The sequence below is a fragment of the Magnolia sinica genome, chromosome 8, assembly GCF_029962835.1.
Source record: "Magnolia sinica isolate HGM2019 chromosome 8, MsV1, whole genome shotgun sequence".
Lineage (NCBI taxonomy): Eukaryota > Viridiplantae > Streptophyta > Magnoliopsida > Magnoliales > Magnoliaceae > Magnolia > Magnolia sinica.
Window position 1 is genome coordinate 4,605,640 of NC_080580.1, and position 13,654 is coordinate 4,619,293.

Here is a 13,654-nt window from a genome sequence, read left to right on the forward strand (position 1 = left end):
CAAGAACTTAGAGATGGAATGTGGGGTTCACCATGTTTGTTGGCATGCATGCCATTGCCACCCAAACCCAAGTCGTTCCAAAATATGGCAGGCCATAGATTACACATTGCTCCTTGTGGAGCATCTTCCCACATGTGGTTAATTTGAACAAAGCATGCAATCAATGTCACTAATTACACAACAATAACACTCGAAATGTAATATACCATGTATAACCCACCCAACAATGTTATTACAGATATAACCATCTATCTGAGAAAAGAGTTTGCCATCATAGAACCTTCCAGATGGAAAGCAGGGCCCACCTTGTTTGTTGCATGTATGCCACCCATCCAGATGGAAAGTGGGCCCCAAAGCTCCGTCATGTGTAATCATGTAACAAACCATGCATGACGCGCTCAGCAATGTTATTAGAGCCAACCATCCAGCCGAGAAAGGGGTATCCATCATAGAAACTTCCAGATGGAAAGTGGGGTCCGCCATCCAGATTGTTCCAAAATACAGTGGGCCATAGGTGAACAGATAGACTGCACATTGCTCCTTGTACGAGCCCAATCCCATACAAGAAAGCATATGAAAACAACTCTCACTACGAAATATCAACACAAATTGTAAACACTAGTCTACTTGAATAACTTGTGACTGAAGTCACGACGGGAGTTTCCCGCTTGCAACTCAGCAAAACAAGGGAAGAAAAGAATCCCAAACAGAGAAAACTGACAACCATATCGCAAGGAATGTTGCATTTCCATTCAAGAGGAAAAGAAATTCTAACAAACTACTAGTTTGGCGGCCAATTACAAAAAAAAACTTTCAAACCTTGAACTAGAAATAACCAGCAAAATCCCTCTAACTCAACTTCACCACGGACAGGGCACCATTACCCTGCACCAAAAATCAAGTGATTCACATGAGAATCCTTTTTGACAAATACATAGCCAAGGGAACTTCAACAAGCAATACAAAAACATGGCGGCAATCAAGCAAACATCATCAAATGCAATGTTGGAAGTGAAGACAGACAATCTGAAATATCAACATCAAATCCATCTTATACTTATCATGGTTGGCCAAAATGCCATGGACGTTCGCTCAACTGCACGCCATTGCAATAAAAGAAATGGCATACCCCTAGGGTTATCTCGAATAAAATAGTATTTTGGACATTTTTACATTCACTTATAGAAGAAAGACCTGGGCATGTCATATAAAAACCTTTAATTTCCTCACTTCTTTAGATCAAAGCTTTGAATTATGAAAAATACCTTTCCTCCCAAATTTCTTAAATCTTTTTTGTACAATCATGAGATCGTCTCCTTGATTTCTTTAATAAGTGTAGTAAAATCACCACCCCATTGAACTTCATGGGAGCAATTTGAGCTTCCATTACTGGATTCATTAGGGTGTTTAAGTGGTGTATAACTCTCATTTGAGAGTTTTTTGAAGTGATCACTTAATTATCAACCTCTCTAAGATATGAAATAGCTATACAATTAGGGCGTGTTCAGATACGGTTAACAACCGTAATGTAATTAAAAAGTGTCGTCATTACAAATTACAATACCTGCAAGAGCGAAATCAAGTAATTTGACTGATGATTCCTATGTTTGGATAGGAATGGTAAACTTGTAATGATGATACTTTTAGAATACTATAAGGTCAAATCAACAAGAAAAAAATGCCTAATCACTGTGGTAAATATTACACTGATCTGTGTGTTTGGATAGGGGATTTCCACCCAGTGTTTCAAATAGCGCCCGTAGCGTAGCAGTAGCATACGCGATGTAGCGTGGCCATAGTGCGTCCCAAATAGCGTAAATCCCCTGTAGCGCACGCTACAGGGGTCGTAGCATATGCTACATCTACGTAGCGCGTAGCGTCCATAGAGTAAGCTACAATGTATTTTTTTTACTATTTTAGTTTTTTTTTATTTTTTCACGTTTTCTTTGTTTCTAATGTTGAGGAATGTGACACTTGTATTGTACTTGATACTTTTAACCTATGGGATTTTTATTTCTTTTCATAATTGTGACTTGTGGTTTCAATTAAACATTATTAATTAAAGTGGCTTTCTTAGAAAGTTGTTTTTTTTATTTTTTTAAACACACACACACACACACCACCACACACTCACACCTTAGTGGAATTTCACCACCTATGGTTTTCTTAGAAAGTTGTTGATGTGATAATTATTTGATTTGGCTTATATATGTGGATTGGCTTTTGATAAATGATAACTAATAACTTTTTTAACATGCTTATAATTGATAAAATGAATCATCTTTTAGGCATTTTTATATTTTTTCCATTTTTTCACTATTTATTATATTTGTCCTATTTTTAAATTAAAAAATAGAGGTATCGTGTAGCTTACGCTACACGCTACGTATTTACGCTACACGTTATAGAGGGCTGAGCGCTACGCATCACGCTACCGGTATTTAAAACGTTGTTTCCACCACAATACAATGTAAAATTGTAATTATTACAAATTCCTTTACTTGTATCATATATTCATATTACATCTGCATTGGACCGCCAAATTACTTGGATCAACAAACATCGTAAAACTGCAATGAAGACACTTTTACACTACATTATAGTCATAAATCATAATCCAAACATGCCCTTAGTCTTATTTCATTATGTTAAAATTAATTTTATTATAAATTAATATGCAGCGATATGTATAATACATTAAGGTAAAAAAATACTTAATTCTTGGCTACTCTGGGTGTATGCCTAGGCTTCACCAACCACCTGGAGCATTCCAGACCTCGAGGACACTTGCCTCGCACCTTTAACAACACTATTCATAACTAAAAAGAACTATTCTTGGCTACTGCAGTCGTGTAGCTAGGCTTCGCCTAGTGCCTCAACCATTCCAAAAGGCACCTGCATATAGCACCTTTTAACCAACTGTACACAAGAACCTGACTCTGGAGGAATGCACAGAAATTGTACAACTTGACAGTGACATGAATTACACAGAAATACAATGGATTGCAAGGTTAAATGTCACAGGGTGAGGGTGGATATACAGCGAGAGATGGAGGTCAGTCCCGAAAGCATGCATAAAGAGGACAGTGAATGAGGGCCATGTAGATCAAGGTGTGGGGAAAATGTCGATTTAGCACTGGATAGCCTACTGGAGAACCCATGTCATGCGTAGTTAGGTGCATGCTGACAGCATCCGAAGAGAGCAAGGAGATTGGTAGCAAACCAATACTTTCCAAACACATGAACTGTGGAGGACAAGGCATGAAGGTTATCATGGATTGCAGGAGCAGCATTAATGTAGACTTGTAAGGCATGATCTACAAGCTGAAGCTTAGGACCCCCCATCTATAATTCAGGACGTCTTGTTCCAATATCAAGATATGGTTCCAAATAAGCTGTTGAACAATCTGCCACCCATGCATGATATCCAACACGCTGTAGATTTGGTGCCAGGAGCATCTTTGTTGAATCTACCAGCATATCAATGAATGAGATGGCGCATAGCAAGATTCTCTAATGGTTATATGGCTTGCTAGCAAAAGTCTTTATTCATGAAAGACTTAGCCCATGAATCATTCCAGCGTTATCAACACCGAAGAAACATGGCAACTGGAAAAAGCATGTTGACAGTCATGTCATCAACAAATAAAAAGATGAAATACCGCTTTCCCATCTCATAACTGAATGTGCTAGATATGGTGTCCAACACAAAGATCTCTTACTCGAAGATCAGCTCTAGCGGCTATCACCATATCATAATCCCTCAGGGAAATAATGGACAACAATATTCAGAATCAAAGATGGCCTGCACAAGTGGTTAGTCATGCCTTTCTGGCTATGACCATTGCATCAAGCACCTTTATTCATGTTATGAGTTGAATCCCCCAGCCTTTACTAGGAAAAATTCTCGTTGTATATTTTGACAACATCCTTCTCTAAAACCGTCCAAACAATGACTATATCAGGCATCTTCAAAATGTGATGAGTTCTAAGTGAAGTGCACTTCAACGAAAAATCTAATTGGCCTCTCCCGACAAATATTCAAGAAGTTGAAAGCTTCCGTGGCTTGGCCACAATTGACAAGAGGTTCATCAGGAACTTTATCTCTATTTTGGCATCCATCGCCGAATGCATGAAGGCAAGTCTGTTTGAGTGGACTGAAGCAACAACAAAGCAGAAGATGACAGAAACCGCCATCATAGGTTTTCTTGATTTTGAGAAGATATATGAGGTGGCATGGATTTAAGAAGCAATGCAGGATAGCAACTTGCCCGGACACTGAAAATGTTACAATTCACCCAACTCGGTCTGTTTTAGTCCTATTATTGCACCATATTGGCGTGGAAACTCGTTTTACAACTCAGACACTACCAACTCATATCAGATGATTTCCAAACAATGATTGTTTGTGGAATTAGTCTTAAATAATGAAATCATTTCTGCTGCTATCTCCTGGTACTTGATCTCTTACTCGAACACCTAGTTTCAATTAAGTTCAGGGGCATTAGCACCCCTAACCATTTCTAGTTCTAGCCAACCATTTGCATACCACAGAAAAGACAACAGGGTAATTCCCAGGCCACCACAGCGAGATCCAGCAGACAAACAGTTTGCAATCACCACAACCAATTCATTCATGTTTCCCACAAGCTACCAAAACAATCGTATTCAACCAAACCCAAAACCCAACTACCAGAAATCACTAAAACTAGAGTAAAGCAAGTCACAGCTTTGATACGCACAGTGTACACAGAGTCAGTGCGCACACATCCCACCATTTCAAGACAGCCAGCATGAATCTACCAGACATTTCGGAAACCCACTTCCGAGATGCGAACTGAGATTCCTGCCCACCATCAATGGATGTCTGGATACTGTGGGTACCGAATCTCGGCACAGACAGAGCACAGAAACTGTCCTAAAAAATAAATAAAAATAAATAAAAGGAAATAGCGAATATAACCTTATATGTTGCTTGGATACATAAATACCCTAACCTTACTTCCCTGCAAACAAACCCACCAAAAAAATCAATCAATCAATCAAAAAAGAAAAAGAAAAAACGAAAATTCTTCAACGGCAGAAAGCGGTAAATACCATGGATTTGGGGGGCAAGTTGGATTTGAACTGAGCCCGCACAATCCCAGAATTCCCGTGCGGGCGGGTGACCTTCCCCCAAATGCACCTATAATGAGAACCGTCCTTCTTGACCTTGGCCTTGTAGATGTACGCCATCCTCTTGCCGCAGTACCAGGTCACCTCCTCCTTCGTATTCACGCCCTCGATCTGAACCAGAGATGTCGATGGGTACTGGTTCGACTTCGATCTGCACCGTCCAAAATCAGAAACAAAGTTCCAAAAATTCAAGATCGCGAATAGATAATGAAAGAAGTGTTGGAATTTTCTGGATGGATGGGATTTGCCTCTTGTATCCGAGAATCGTTCCTCGCACGTACAGCCTGCAAGAAAGACGGATAGAGAAAGGAGATGAGAGAGAATTCTAGGGTGTGGAGAGAGAGAGAGAGAGAGAGAGAGAGAGATTGGACCTGACACGCTCGCCCTGGCGCCCTTTCACCATTTTCGCCGCAGAGGGTTTTGCCAAAAGAGAAACAGGTGCAAAAAACCCTAGAAGGCGCAGAGAAACCCTAGGGTTGGAGAAGGCAGCTCTTTTATAGGAAGGGAGAGCGGAGAAATGCCCCTCTTTCTGTTGGAAAATAACGGGAATTACCGCGGCCCACCGCGAATTCATTCCTGTGGGGCCCTCTGCTATGGCTATATTATATCCAATCTGTCCATCAGTTTTTACAGATCGTGTTAGGGCGACAGACCAAAAATTAGGAAGATCCAAAACTCGAGTGGGCCACAATACAAGAATCAGTAGGGATTGAACGTTCACCGTTCAAATCTTCCAAGTTTTGGATCGGATTGATATTTTTATTTTGTCATTGTGGGCCCTTAGGAAGGTTTCAACGGTGTGCGTTCAATACCCACCGTTTCTTAAGTTTGCAGCCGGCTGATTTGGAAGCTCCTGTCCTAACATGAATGGTTGAGACTGATGGTGCAATGGGTGTTACATGGACATCACTGGGGCCCACAAAGATCGGAACCCTACGATCTCTGCCGATCATTACTGGACTATCAACGGGCCGGACAGACCCCTGGCCCGTAAAGTGAAACCTGGCCGCCCATCACGGACCAAATGAAACAGATCGAATCTCAGCCACAAAACATATACATTGCCCAACCCAAGCCTGGCCACCCACTTTTATGGATGATCCTGGCTGTTCATTAAGTGTGCCCCGCCATGCATGATAAATGATACAAACGCTCTTGACACCTTGAATGTGGATTGGGTCTGGGCTGGGCTGGGCTGTGCTGGGCCGTATAGCTCTAGGAGTCAGGGGTGCACACGGGTTGGTTCATCCGATTCTAAGGTGAAACGGAGCAGAGCCGTTACATGTGGTTCTAAGAATTTTGGAACCAAAACCAGACTATTAGCACCCTAGAACCGAACCGGAACCGGACCATGAAAACCGATTCAGTTCCGGATCGGTTCCATAGTTTTGGGCTTTGTAAAATCCAGCCCAATAGTTTTGGGCTTTGTAAAATCCAGCCCAAATGTATAAATTCCGACGGTCGCTAACACCACCCATTGAGAGATAGAGTAGTGAGAGATAAAGGAGGGGTAGCCACATGTAGTAGGGTTGGGTTGGGTAGACTTAAGGTTTTCTTTTTTTTCTTTTTTTTTTATAAACTTAGGTCCGGTTCCTCATTCGATTCTAGGTTCAGATCTACGGTTCGGTTCGGTTCTACATATTCCTAAATCGGAATCAAACCGTACTATACATTCTTTGTTTTTTGGAACCGGAACTGGTGCACTCTAGAACTTAGGGGTGCACACGAGTCGGTTCGATCTGGTTCTGGGGTGAAATCGAAACCAAACCGTTCCTAACGGTTCTACAATTTTTGGAACCGGAATCGAACAAGTTCGGATCGTGAAAAACAGTTCGGTTCCGGATCGGTTCCACGGTTCTGGCCTAAAAATCAAGTTGTTTCAAGTTTGAACTTGCCAACATCAATACATAAGCTACAAATTTCCCATGAAATGTTGTCACGTATTTAATTAAAAGGAGTAATTATGATGGATTGTTTCAATTCAAATTGAAAACATCATATTGCCAACCAACAAATGGATCGAATATTTCAAACTAAAATTGTTCAGTGTTATGGAAGGTCAAGAGACGCTCAAAATATAAATGAGATACAGGCAGGGGTTTAGGCAGGGGCCTGGGCGCCGCAGAGATATAGGTAGGGGTTTGCAAGTGCCGCAACAGCACCCAGATACGGAGAGAGAGAGAGAGAGAGAGAGAGAGAGAGAGAGAGAGGGCGCCGTAGAGCTTAGGTAGGGACTTGGGAAGGGCGCCACAGAGCTTGCGCGGGAGCTTAGGCAGGGGCCTAGGCTGCCGGCAGCAGCAAATAGAGACGGTGAGAGAGAGAGAGAGTGTGTGTGTGTGTGTGTGTGTGTGTGTGTGTAAAGGCAGGGGCAGGGGCAGAGGCAGCAGTCGGCGAGAGTGAGGGCAGGGGCGGCAATCAGGCGAGAGAGATTAGATTAGGTTTTTTTTATATTTTAAAGTCATATCTAGATCAATGGTTCGGATCCAATGTTCGGATCCACGGTTCGGATCAACGGTTCGATTCGGTTCTACAAGGCCCTAAATCGGAACCAATCTGTATCCAACGGTTCTTGAAATTTTGGAATTGGAACCGGAACCGGTGATGTCTAGAACCGGACCGATTCAACGGTTCCTGTCTGGTTCCACAGTTCTATCGGTTTGATGTGCACCCCTACTAGAACTGGACCAAACCAAACCGTTTGATTGGTTCCAGTCCGGTTCCACATTTCTACCGGTTCGATGTGCACCCCTACTAAGAATTGCCCGTGCATGGCCTGATTAACAAACGGTTAGGCCCAAAATCCTGTGAGCCCGCCAGGCCCATGTTACTAACCCTTTGATCAGTTGCCCACCAGGACTAGCAACTGTCCGGGTTGGCCCGTTGGGTTTTGTATCTGGCCTGATTTTGGTTGGGTTTAATCTTGAAGTAGATCCGTGTTGATGTAAAGACCAATGAATCAATGGGCCAGACCTGGCACAGTCTTTCGGCCCGATTAATATCAGGAACGGTGTGAAAAGGGGAAAATAAATCGATGGCTAGTATCTTCCAATCTGGAACTTTTTTGGGTTATCCCCTATTGGCACTGGGTCCCATAGTTTCAACCGTTTCGATCAGTGAAACATGGCCCCCACTCATAAGAAATGGGTGCTTTGATCATGGTGCACCTACAATAGCGTTCAAGTAATGTCCTTTGGCCAGGGGCTGAAACTCTATTGATTGAACCCTGAGTGTAAGCCTAAGATCAGCCCAATTAGCCATCGGACTGTCCAAACAACACCCAAAACATAGAAAGTACAACTATGAGGTCGAGTTCTGTGGGGCCCACCTTGATGTGTGATGGACATCCATGTTATGCATTTGGTAAGTCCCCTGTAAGCTGTGGGATGTGCCAAAAACCAGCCCTTAGATGAAACTCAAGTGGGTATACGTCCGAAATCATAAAAAATAAGGACGTAATCCGCATCCTACCCACTCGTATCTAGCCACGAACAGGCACTTCTGTGGGCCGATGCAATGTGATGTATTTGTTTAGCCATGATGTCCATCCCTTTTCTTAGATTATTTGAACGTATGAGCACAAAATGAAGTTAGGTGTAACGGACAAACGAACCACACCAAAGATTACTCTTGCATTTAATGCAAGTCAAGCTTATTATTTTGATGTGGTAGCTTTGTATCTGCTTTTTTTTTTGCACATATTTTAAAATTACATGAGAGAAGGGATGGACAGCATCGGTGGCCCCACCCACAGAACTAGGGCTGTACATGAACCGAGTTAGCTAGGTTAGCTCGCTCGACTTGGCTTGAAAAAGCTTGATTTGACTTAATTCGAAACTAAGTTTCAACCAAGTCGAGCTGATTTTTTTAGCTCGAAAAAACCGTGCTGGACACAACTCGGTTCGAACCCAAACTTGGATCGAACTAGTTCGATGACTCGGTTACTTTGAAATCGATGTTGCTCACCAAGTGTTTAATCAAATGACTCAACAACGTGTCGGCTGTTGCAAGGAAGGTATGTACATGAAGGAAATACCATTTTTTTTTCTTGATTTTGGTATTGCTTACAAGGTGTTTGATGGAATACTTGTAAAATTGTTGCTGCTGTTTTACATACAACGAGAACTTGAATGTGTAGTCCATGTATTCATGAAAATGCTATATTGGCGAACTCGGCTCGATCTTGGCTCAAACTCAACTCAAACTGGCCCGAGCTACTGACTGAACCGAGCCGAGCTGACCAGTCAAGCTCAAGGACCAAGCCGAGCCAAGTTCAAGTTGGGGTAAGCTAGTGGTCGAGCTGAGTTGAGCTTGGCACAAGCTCGACTTGACTCATGTAAACCTCTATACAGAATTGCCCATTCGTGACTAGAGACGGATGGGGTAGGATGCGATTCGCATCCAAAAAATCATGCCTAAAATTTGGTATGACCCCTCATCCAAGTGAGGCACAATGGATGGGCTAGATATCAAAACCATATTTTACCAGGCCCTATGGATGATCAAGAAGGTTTTAATGGGCTGGCATTGACTCTCTACCGGGTTATGTAGTGTGCTGCACCTAAGTCATGGATAGACCTGATAGTTTGGCCCATGGCTCACCATGGAAGAGTACATCTAATTAATGGGCCGATCTCCTTCACAGGTCACGGTGGGGTCCACAAGTACTAAAACATTTAAGGCTTGTTTGGATGCTGGTAAAATACTCTAGTTATAAAGGATTTATAAGTAGTGTTTAGATGAAAAAATCACTATGATAGGTGCAAGACATCCAATCCATCCATCATATTAGCCCCTACACTCTCTTAGGGCCGTATAGTTTGTGCTGCTCAGGCCTAAAATTCAAGCTCATTTATTTATTGGACCAAGCTTAGCTATTTAGACTCGTTTCTTTGGACCCATGATGGGCTCGAGACTATGTTTTACTTTGCAAGCCATGCTAGGACCAATCTTGGGCCATCTATAATAGGAGAGCGGACAGGCGTGGCCTGCCTCACTCAAGATGGTGCGACCCTTACCAAGGGGTCCACCTCAATGTATGTATTCTATAAGCACTCCCTCCATCTCCAAAATGAAGTAAATCCAATTCTCATGTGGACTATACCATTAATGGGCCAAAAAAGTTTTAAAGCAAGGTAGTATTTGTTTTTTACTTTCATCTAGGTTTTTTTGACATTTTCAATAGGTTGGACACTACAGTGAACCTGGTGAAGTTTTTTATATTCAATCACCATTGTTTGCAATAGCATAGTCCATCTGAAATTTGAATCTTCTTCATTTTGGGGCTCATGCAATAAAATGAAATGAAAAACAGATGGACTGTGGGCCCCACGGTATTGGCCACACCATCTTGAGTCAGGCCCGGTGCTGGCTCCCCCTTATAAATAGGGACGCGGATTAGCTACAGACACTGCCATTAGACAGGTAGCCACTAGTCCATGCTCTGTGGGCCCCACCATGATGTATGTGTTTTATCTCAACTGTTCATTCATTTTTTTTCAAATTATTTTAGGTCTTTGTACAAAAAATAAGATATATTTGAATCTCAAGTGCACCACACCACAGGAAAACAGTAGTGATTAAATGTCCACCATTAAAAACCTCTTAATGCCCCCTTCTAATGTTTATTTGACATCCAAGCTATTGATTAGGTTATAAAAACGTGAATGAAGGGGACAAAAAAATAAATATCAGCTTGATTCAAAACTTTAGTAATATCCACTTGAGATTTGCCTCTATCTCATTTTTGAGCTCATGCCACACACACACACACACACACACATATATATATATATATATATATATATATATATATATATATTCCATGGTAGGCCTCGTGCTTAAAAATCAAGTCAATTTATGACTTTTGTGGGCCACACCACATACAAAAGTTGAGAGGAGTTATCCTCCCATTAAGACATTCATAATCATTTATTGGGCCCACCGAAGTGTGGTTCACAAGTTCAGCCCATCCATTACGTGTGTCTCACTAGGAAGAGAGGTCAACCAAGTTTCATATGCATTCAAATTTTAAGTGAACATTACTAAATGCTTTTATATGTTTTAGGCACATCATCACATTATTTTTAGATGGTATAGCTCACCTGAGTTTCTTTCTTATACGGCTGATTTTTGGGATATCCCATCTGTTAGAATGGTAAGAGTATCTTGTACATAACGGAGGATAGAAGAAAATGATAACGAAATGATCAAATCTATCAAGTTCAAGGCTCGACTTGAATAGTCAATTTCTCAAGACAGATTTGCTGCCCTTTTTCTGGAAGTTCCAGCAAGTGCAAACGAAGGAAATCTGCAAATTGTCTTCAGGATACAATGAACTCTCAATCCAATTTTCAACACGAAAATTTGCACATTTAAGTGTTGAACAGATCTCTAGTTTTGACACCGATATACATTAAAACGTTCAGAAAAACTGAACAAGAGATTAGATCGAGAGTAATTACATAGAAGATGATATAATCTTAAGGATTAAAAGTATTTTCTTCTGGATTATAGTATCTAGGATTTATATCAATTGAAATGTTATGGATTTCTTCCTAAAGAGGTGCTAAAGTGTCTCTTCAAGAAACCCATACCCATTCACAGTAAATAATTACTTTTTCATGAAAGGACATGACTCTTTGTCCTATGGCAATTATTTTTGTACCCATTCAGACAGGAACAGTTAACCAACAAGAAAATTTGTATCAACATAAGCGACACATGACATAGGTGACACATGTACAATTATGTCACAATTACTCTCAATCAACAAAAAAAGGTAATAAAACATCAGGGTACCATGACCCAAAAAATATGAACTGAGTGCCAAAAAGACTAAGGCTGTCTTAGCTCCTCGCAATGATGCGCACGTGGGAAGTGCGCCTAATAAAGTGCCAAAAAGCGCCCAAGCAGCCCTACAGCCTACGCCGCGCACCGTCCGCGAGGAGATTTGAACCCTGGTTGCATAAGTAAAAACCTCTTCTCTTACCGACAGGCTATACACATTATTTATGGAAAGTTTAAATAATTAATATATTTATTTACTTTCTAAAAATAACTTTTATTTTTTAAATTTATTATTTTTTTCTTAAAAACACAACAATTCTCCACAATTTTAAAAATAAAATTATTTTTGAACGAATGACATATCAGTATAAATAGGTACATAAGTAAAGGTATCTTTTAGATTTGAACCTTTACTTTAGTGTATACGTATCAAAGTTATGTCAGGTACTTAGTAACCCATTAGTCTTGAACTAAAGACCTTATATGACTCACCGGACACATAACCCACATCTATTCATATATAACTGGAGATCTTAAAAGTTCGCACATTTCTGGCCTTGTGCGTATCCTTATTTCATGAGTATTCTAGAGATGATACCAATCTCTTCAAAAGCAGCCTCACTTCTCTACTCATATAGGTAGATTTATCAAAGATGATTCTGCTTCATCTCAACAAAGTCTACTTATAAATCTATTAAGAGTTAGTATTCAGCCTCTTATGAAATGCAGAAACCAAACATTAGACTTTTAGGAATGAGGCTCAAATTTTCTTTTTCTAGTGTATATTTCAGTCACATACTTGACTTGTTTGTCCCTTTAAACCTAGTCTATATTTCAAAACACAGGTAGGGTTGCCATTAAGAGTGAAAGTTACATCTTTATGGATCTTAGTCTCATTCCTTTAGTGGTTCTTCTTATTTAATCTCTTGATAAACCTTTTGTTAAGGGATCTACTAAGTTCAGGATGGATTTAACATATTCCACTGTGATTACTCCATCTCTGAGCAATCTTTTAACAAAGTTATGCCTTAGACCTACATTTCTAGACTTACCATTATAAGTCTTACTCATTGCACGACAAAGAGTAGCCTGACTATCACAAAAGATATAAATGGCAAGAGTAGGTTTTGGCCAATACACGATTTTCAACAGTAGGTATCTTAGTCATTCACCTTCTTTATAAGCAGCACCAAGTGCAATAAACTCACTTTTCATTGTAGAGTGAGATATGCACGTTTGTTTCTTAGATGCCCATGATATTGCTCCTCCTCCAAGAGTGAATATCCAGCCACTTGTAGATTTAGATTCTGTGCTACCTGCATTCCAGCTTGCATCGCTGTAGCCTTCAAGTATAGGGGGATATGATTTATAATGCAGTCCATAGTCTATGGTTCCTTTTAGATACTTTAAAACTCTCGAAATCGCATTCCACTATACTTGTCCTGAATTACTAGTATACCTGCTTAGCATTCTCACTGTGAATGCTATATCGGATCTAGTGCAATTCATTGCATACATTAAACTCCCAATAGCACTCGCATATTCTTGTTGTACTTTACATCTACCAGTATTTTTAACCAATTTAATACTTGTATCAAATGGGGTTGAAACCGGTTTACTATCATAATGATTAAACTTCTTTAACACTTTTTCTAGGTAATGAGATTGTGTTAAGGCTATTCCATCATTAAGA

At 40.6% G+C, this 13,654-nt stretch overlaps 1 protein-coding gene across 1 annotated transcript; it reads right to left on the reverse strand.

Annotated features, from left to right (window-relative positions):
* Positions 1 to 599: 599 nt before the first annotated feature.
* On the reverse strand, positions 600 to 5,692 carry LOC131252664 (large ribosomal subunit protein eL33y-like). Its single transcript, XM_058253326.1, has 5 exons — positions 5,547 to 5,692; positions 5,424 to 5,459; positions 5,098 to 5,326; positions 4,964 to 5,006; positions 600 to 885 (listed from the first exon to the last, which is right to left on the reverse strand). The coding sequence occupies exons 1-4, from the start codon at positions 5,576 to 5,578 to the stop codon at positions 4,965 to 4,967; spliced, it is 339 nt and encodes a 112-aa protein (XP_058109309.1). The 5' UTR covers positions 5,579 to 5,692; the 3' UTR covers positions 600 to 885; position 4,964.
* Between the last annotated feature and the right edge of the window lie 7,962 nt (positions 5,693 to 13,654).

Coding starts and splice junctions, on each gene's coding strand:
- LOC131252664 (XM_058253326.1), bottom strand. CDS start 5,578: ATGGTGAAAGGGCGCCAGGGCGAGCGTGTCAG. Junction 5,327..5,423: donor ACGATTCTCGGATACAAGAG/GCAAATCCCATC, acceptor TGGACGGTGCAG/ATCGAAGTCGAACCAGTACC. Junction 5,007..5,097: donor ACTTGCCCCCCAAATCCATG/GTATTTACCGCT, acceptor GTTTGTTTGCAG/GGAAGTAAGGTTAGGGTATT.